This window comes from Lindgomyces ingoldianus (assembly GCF_010093535.1).
Source record: "Lindgomyces ingoldianus strain ATCC 200398 unplaced genomic scaffold BDR25scaffold_51, whole genome shotgun sequence".
Taxonomy (NCBI): Eukaryota; Fungi; Ascomycota; class Dothideomycetes; order Pleosporales; family Lindgomycetaceae; genus Lindgomyces; species Lindgomyces ingoldianus.
Genome location: NW_022985212.1, coordinates 170,854 through 179,093, shown reverse-complemented (window position 1 = coordinate 179,093; position 8,240 = coordinate 170,854). Strand labels below are relative to the sequence as shown.

The 8,240-nt window shown below is 37.7% G+C and overlaps 1 protein-coding gene across 1 annotated transcript; it reads left to right on the top strand.

Annotated features, from left to right (window-relative positions):
- Positions 1 to 5,802: 5,802 nt before the first annotated feature.
- Positions 5,803 to 6,114, top strand: BDR25DRAFT_319562 (uncharacterized protein; the record flags this gene model as incomplete). Its single annotated transcript, XM_033691835.1, has 1 exon — positions 5,803 to 6,114. The coding sequence occupies one exon, from the start codon at positions 5,803 to 5,805 to the stop codon at positions 6,112 to 6,114; it is 312 nt and encodes a 103-aa protein (XP_033540804.1).
- Positions 6,115 to 8,240: the final 2,126 nt, after the last annotated feature.

Below are 8,240 nucleotides of genomic sequence, written 5' to 3'. Positions count from 1 at the left end.
AAACCCTACATAAAACAGTTTATACACTGCTAAATTACTTATAAGGTAAGTGCATAAAGGCTAGATAATAATAGCCTAAAACACTTTACACTATTTATAAAGCTATTTATATAGTGTAACTAGCTTATCTTAACATACAGCATTACTAAGGTAAGTCTTAATAAATAAAGTAGAGTAAAGGTAGAATATAATTAGATAAACTTACATAGACAGAAAAGAGGTAACGCGTATAGAAGGCAACTCTTTAGATAAAAAGAAAAGTTGCTAGTGTCTGTACGCAGCAGCAGCGTTACAATCTAGATATAAGCAATTGCGCATAAGCAGGACTACATATCTATGTTATATAATGCTTGTGTGTAAACCTCTGTGTGTAAACATCTAGATATCCCCCTTTTCCTCTATATAAAGAAAAGACAAAAGTAATAGAACTAGAAACATGTTGCCCTTACTTTACTTACCTTATACGCTGTGCACACTGTACACCACTCTTACTCTTGCTACTTAAGTGCTTATACTATAAGCAGCTAGCTGTCAGAGCCCATTCAACAGATCTTAAATTTATGCATAGTATAATAGATACTAGAGGTATTCTAAGCGTACATGTAATCTAGTTAATTGTTGTGCTTAGTGTAATTACACAGTTAAATCCTTCTACTATTTTATAATCTACTAGCTAGTACAGAGCAGGTAATATGTTTACACATAAAGAAGTTTTAGTGTATAATATTACTTATAATTTTAAAGTTATATAAGTTTCTAGTACACTTCTTAGTTTTAAAAATAATAAAAAAGCTAAGTTATAAACTTAAGTTTTTATTATTTATAAATAATTTATTAGTAAAAATAAATAACTTTATATAAAAAAAATTAAGTAGTATATATAATAATTTTTAATTTTAGTTATTAATTTACTATTAAATTTATATATTTAATGCCTTAATATTATTATGTAATAGTAATATAACTTAAGCAGCAGTAGATAAGTTAAATGCTACCTTTAGTTAACACACTATGTCACGGTATCCTCCCCGGATCCCAGACATAACTGTATTAGACGCGTACTAGAGTATTATTAGTGCACGTCTGACACAAACACAACACAACACAGACATAAACTTAAGCACAAACTGCCTTAACACTAACTAAACCTAGAATAGGCTTAATTTATACTTAAAGCGCTTAGACTTTTAAGCTAAGTATTTAATTACTAATTTTCTCTTAAACCTTTTTATTTCTTACATAATGTCTTGTACTTACTATAATACCTTATGTAGTAATTAAACTAGACCTCTATAAAGCTCTATAACCTTACTTGTGCATAATTATAACATTACATTATGTTAAAACTTTAGCTAAGAATAGCCTTTAAATTTAATTTAATAAGCTTAGTACTTATATAACTTTAAGCTATTAAAGTAAGCTAAGAAGCCTTTTAAAAAGCGCTTACTTTATAAAAAAGCTACTATGTTGTAAGCTTTAAAGCTTTTTAAAAAGACTTTAAAAAATTACTTTATATTATTAAGTAGTCTATTTCTGCCTTAACTTTTATTATAGTAGTAGGAACTAAAAACTTACTAGCCTTAAAGCCTACTTAAAAGTCTAGAGATAGCTTAACTTTTTTCTACCTAACACTACTTATAACTTATAACTTTTTTAACTTAGTAATAAAATCTAACTAACTTTCTAATCCTCTACTATTTAATAAAAAATAAAAAGACCTACTTTTCTTTTTACACAAGCTCTAATATAAACTTAAAGAAAATGTAGACTAATTCCTCTCTAAACACTCTTAGTTACTATATACCTACTTTTAACTTAACTATAATATAATAGCCTTAATTAACTTACTAATAAATAAAAATATTATTAACCTAAATTAATTTATAGTGTTTTTATAAGTAACTTATAAAGACTTAAATAAAAAGTTAACAGCTCTAAGTTACCTAAACACTTTATAATAAGAAAAGAAAAGCTTTACTTTATACTTTACTAAGTTTTACTAACTTACATCTAATATAAGCCTAAATAAAATAAGTCTAATTACAGCCTTATATAACTCCCTCTTAACTAAACTATAACACGCTATAGTAGAAGAACCCCTTCTAAACAACTTTAACGCGTATGCAAACTTAATTGCTACTTATAATAATAACATAAGGTTCCTTTCTGTACAAGCTTTAATACGCCCCTAAACTAGCACAGTTATAAATAAAGACTCTAATGTAATAAAAATTAATTTAAATTATGCTTTAGTTAGTTTTAAAAAGTGTAAAAATTATAAGAAAAAAAGTTAATACTTTAAGTGTAGTAAGTATAGTTATATTTTTTAAAACTGCTTTATTTCTCTTTTTTAAGTCTACATAAGTAGCGCTGCTAGCACTTATTAAAGATTTTTACTATTTTAATTTTATTTTTATAAGGGCTTTAACTTATATTTAAGCCCTAATCTTCTTTGCTACTCTTAACGTAGCCGCAGCTATAGCAGTAGGAGCCTGCAAAAAGGCTTGTTCTAGGGCTAAGTTACCTCTTAGGACTAATTTAACACTAGATCTTTACTAACCTATAGGCTAAGTCCCTTACTAATAACTAGAAGTACTAAGTTAATATTCTTATATATTTATAACAAAAAACTATATTAGCTCTAATATAAGCTCTTATTAACTTAAGAGTAAATAGCATAAGTTACATTAATAAAAAACTAGTAGATAAACTAAATCTTTAATTAACACTACTTACCTAAATAATTTACTTAACTAGATTTAATAAAAAATAACTTAAAAAAGGTTTTATCTTTTATACTATAACTATTATAATTACTTACTAACACTATAAGAAGCAGATTAAGCTCTATGTAATAAACACAAAATATTATAACCTAATTCTAGAACAACTATAGCTGTATTAGCATAAAGTTGCTTTTAATTACTAAAAGTAAGTTTTAAACTTTAACTTTTTTTAATGCTAAAATGTATACTTATGCTTACACTTAAATAACACCTAAATAGCACTTAATATAAAAAGTCTCTAGACTTACTTTCTAATAACTTAAAAAAGAACTACTTAAGTAAGGCTAATAAGCTAGGCCTTTTACTAAAATAAGCTATATAAAATAATTTAACAACTGCTTAAACCTAAAAAAAAAAAGCCTTTAAAAAACCTTTACCTACCTAATTTAAACACAAACTAGGACTTAAACAGTAGATAGACATCTACTACATAGAACCTGCCCTATTTATAACCCTAGCTTAATAACTAGATTACAAAATCTACGTAGTTATAATTTCTAATATAGACTAAGCTTTAGCTCCCTAAAAACATACTAACTTAAAAATAATAGTTTTTTAAGACTACTATAACTTATTACATGTTTTCTTTTAAAATAAGTCTAATAAGCTTTTAATATAACATCTATATAATTACTAGATAACTCTTAAGCCTAGTAAACAACCTAGTTATAGGCTACTATATAAAATGTTACTAAATAAATTAAAAGTGCTTTAAAAATACCTTAATAAGAACCTAAAAAAAGAGTTTATTTAAGCTAGCTCTTTACTAGTAGTGTTACTTATACTATTTATAAAGAAACTTAAAAGTAGGCTTTAATTCTATATTAACTACTAAAAACTAAATGCTGTTACTATTAAAAACTAATACCTAATTTTCTTTTTATAAAAAACTTTAAGCTAACTAAGTAAAGTAAAGTATTTTATAAAGTTAGATATTATTACTGCCTTTAATAAGCTAAAGATAGTAAAGGGTAATAAGTAGCTAACAGCGTTTTAGACTTAATCAAATATTACACTATCTCTACCGCCAAGCCCTCTCTCCTATTGGTCCGGATATAAGCCGGCTATTGATTTGATTGGTAGAAAATCGGTAACCAAAAAGCCGCGTTACTGTTTGTTTTTAAGCTTCAAGTAATCGTTCTGCTATGCTACATGCTTGATCCGGTCTTCTTTTTTTCCTATCGTGATCGACTACCGCACGGTCGGGGGTGTAAAAATCACTTCTACAGTGTAATTTTTCCCGCTAAATGTAATCGGCTCTGCCAAGACCTTCCAAGCAAAGCCCGCTGCAGGCGAAAAGGGGGTTCCAGAGGATCTCCCCCTGGTTAAGCGAAACAGTAGTGCGACTTTGGGCTTCGGCTCTACATCTGCTCCGACCTGTTCTGATCTTTCCTGACCAGACATTATCTGCTTCGATACCTTTGCAGCCTTAGTTGACCTTACTTTACAACAACAATAAGTCACGGCAAGCTACTGTATTATGGCTATCTGCAATGTACGTGAGTGTATCGGGTTATCCTACGTTATCCACTAACCTCCACAAAGGATCGTGAAGGCCTTGAGATTACACCCGACATGATATCAGCCCAACGCGAAACACTTTTGACCGTTTCCTCTTTTCTTTAAGCTATGGAGCCATACCGATCATATCAAAATCGAGAGCATATTCGCATACTACAAACTGTCGCACGGGGGGTGAGGGCTTGGAGGCGTTCTATTGCTCAGGATAATGGGTTTGGATGGCTTGAATTCTTCCTCATGCAGGATTTTTTCTTGGAGGTTTCTGGCCTAATCAAGTCCTTTCCTGAACTTGATAAGGACGCTGTTTTGGAAAGGGTTATACTTCTGGAGACCCTAGAGGAACAAATTTATTCAGTGTAGCATGGGCCTTGCTGCGCCCTGTTTCAACGGGCAGGATCCTGATCTACTCAAAGTTGATCCATCCCTGATCTGCTTTGACTTTTTTCGATCGGTACCTTCCTCCCTCGACCCGTCCTCCCTTTCCTATCATACAGTGTTATCCCTTTATATTATTGCTATATGGACTCATCGCCTACTTTCTGCCCAGTCTGCAATGACTACAGACCCCTCTCTGACTTCCCTACTAATAAAGTTAGAGCTCCCTATCGCCAGTGCAACAGACATGGCCGTGCAGTATGTTGCTCTGTTACAATTGTTATATTCTTTAGCGCTTATATCTGGTTCTATCTAGGCGCGTCAGCCATTAGCTGATGTTGACTCTAATGCACGACCCTCGAAACGCGTTCGAGCTCGCGCTACTACAGTCCGATCGGGTCCATGCCGGGGCCGACCTGCACATGCTAGGCGTGACACTGCATCGAGCAGAACGCCAGTGCTTAATTGATTATTTCATACATATTAAGACCCTCCTGAGACTTTCACGCCCTCCTCTACTCCTCCTACGCCATCTGTCCGGATCCATTGTAATATACAATCAACCCCTCCCGAGTCCTTCACGCCAACTTCCACTCCTCCTACGCTGTCTATACGTATACATTATCATAATATACAGCCAACCTTACAAAGACCTGTCTAATCCCCACCCTCTCAACACACTCCAGATCAGCCTGCCCCATCCCCATCTGTGCGTAGAGATCGGGAGCAACTAAGGGCCAGTCTCTCACAGGACGATTTGCCAGAGGCATATATTGTTGCTACTGTGGACCATATTGCTCCTATCGACTTTGGTCCGATGCGGAATCCTATAAGCAGCTGTCCTAACTGCAGTGCCTTTCACTGGCCTGAGGAGCGGGTTAACAAGAGTCGGGCAGATTCTCCTCAGTACTCTATATGTTGCCTAATGGGTGATATCGACCTTCCAACCTTTCCAGATCTACCTCTATTCCTGCGTCGTCTTTTGCAGGGCGGGCACCTACTTAGCGGATCCTTTCAGAAGCATCTTTGATTATACAACGCAGCCTTGGCTTTTACGTCAGCCAACTACAAACAAACAGATCGGGGTGCGCGTGGCATAGGCGTAAAGGTTTTTCAGATTATGGGGGAGATGTACCATATGCACGGCCCATTGGAGCCTGCTGAGGGGGACGTCCCCTCCTACGCACAGCTGTACTTTTACGATCCTGCCCAGGCCAACAGTGCGCGTATGGGGCATCGGGCCAATGGTGGTCTCGATCTGACCATACTCACGCAGCTGCTACAGATGGTCGAGACAGATTGCAACAATCCTTGGATTAAGATGTACAAAACTGCACATGAGCGGTTGCAGCAAGCTCACGAGCAAGACGAGGAATTGCAGATTACTCTTAATCCACAACTGCAGTTGATTGTGCAGGCCGGGGCCGATTGACGTCGAGAGAACCTGCCTGTTGCTGAGGAGATTGCTGCTCTGGTCCGTGACGAGCCAGTTGAGGATTATAACCAAGATCTTATTCTTCACTACCGACCTGGCCCTGATCTAAGACACCGTCGGTCTCTATACCAAAGGATCAAACATACACATGCAGCATATCAGCCTCTCCACTACGTTTTGATGTTCCCATGGGGTACCCTTGGGTTTCACTATGGTTTACAGCTGCGTACTTCACGCATGTCTCGCACCCGGGATACTCTGACCGATTCCAAGTATTACCGATTCCACCTATTTCCCCGGCGTGGCAGTCTTATTGTGCCTTTCGATTACGGTCTGTTATTCCAGCAATTTGTTGTCGACTGCTGGGCTTAGTGCGAACAGAGGAAGTTACGGTGGATCGCAGCAAATCAGGGACAGTTACGTGCTGATCTATATTAAGGAGTGCGTGATGCATTAGATCAGGACAACTTTCAGGCTGATTCGGTTGGGATTCGGACTGTTCTTCCTTCGAGTTACATTGGCAGCAGTCGCTTTATTACGCAGTGTTATTAGGACTCTATGGCCATTGTTTGAAAGCTTGGTCGACCTGCTTTGTTCATCACTTTTACCGCCAATCCTAAATGGCTGGAGTTAGAGCGGGAGATTAGTACGTCCTTTCAGCCATTAGATCGGCCAGATCTGGTCGCGCGCGTTTTCAAGCTGCGTCTCGACTCCCTCCTTGCAGACCTCCGGACTAACTATGTATTTGGCCGGTATACTGGTATCGTGTATACTATTGAGTACCAGAAGCGGGGTTTGCCTCATGCTCACATTCTACTCTTCCTACGTCACGATTACCGCGATTGGTTCCTTGATCCAAACTTTATCAATCAGGTTATATGGGCCGAGCTCCCTACGGAGGCTTAAGATCTAGATGGAGTCCTAAGTAACATTGTCAAAACTACTATGGTTTATGGGCTATGTGGAACCTTAAATCCCGGCATGCCCTGTATGCAGACTACAGAGCGTTCTCTCCAAGCAACCTGTCAGAAGCGATTCCTAAAGGAATACGCTAATGAGACTCTGGTTGGTGGAGACGGTTATCCTATATATCGGCGTCGACCTGGTTCAACTTGGGTCGTAAAGTGTCGTGGTCAGGACGTTGTGGTTGATAATTGCTGGGTAGTGCCTTACAGTCCATACCTTTCGCGTAAGTACAACGCACATGTTAACGTGGAGGTCTGTGCCTCTGTGAAGTTAGTTAAATATATACATAAGTATATCTACAAGGGCACTGATTAGGTTGTTATCTGTATCTAGCAAGGGGACGAGGTCGCCCAGTATCTGAACATGCGCTATATTGGACTGACTGAGGCTGTTTGGCGATTAATGGAGTTTAAGGTTTATGAGGAGAAGCCTTCTGTTATTTGATTAGCAGTGCATTTACCAGGACAGCATATGGTCACCTTTCATGACGAGGACGGTGCCGAACAGGTGGAGATTGCAGTTGAACAGAAAAGATCGTCATTAATGGGATGGTTAGAGTATAATGCCCTCCACGTGGATGGGCGTGATCTTCTTTACTAGGACTTCCCGACCCGGTATCGTTGGAATCTAGGGAAAGACGGTGGTAAATGGACTTGGTTCTAACGTGATCAGTACTCTATTGGTCGCGTCTACTTCTGCAGTCCTTCCTCTGGGGAGCGTTTCCATCTTAGGATGCTTCTTACGCGAATCCTAGGCGCAATCAGTTTTGAACATCTCCGCACGGTTAACGGTCAGATCCAACCTACTTTTAAGGACGCCTGTTCGGCTCTTAATCTCTTAGTTGAGGACGGATTATGGCGGTATATATTTCTTGAGCTTCAGCATTCGGCACTCGCTCCTGAGTTACGTCGCGTCTTCCTCTAGGCCCTGGTCTTTGGGAATGTAGGCAATCCTATGGCGTTATGGGACGAGTTCTTCCAACATCTATCTGACGACCTGCCCCTCCGCTTAGAACAAATGGTGTCGCCCCCTGGCATTGCTGATCCTGTAAAGGATCTGTGCCTGTGGCTAATCGACCAGGCCATGCTCGAGTCGTTTGGAAAGAACCTTTCCGATTTCAACATGCCCATGCCACAGGGATATTGGGTGCAGGAGGC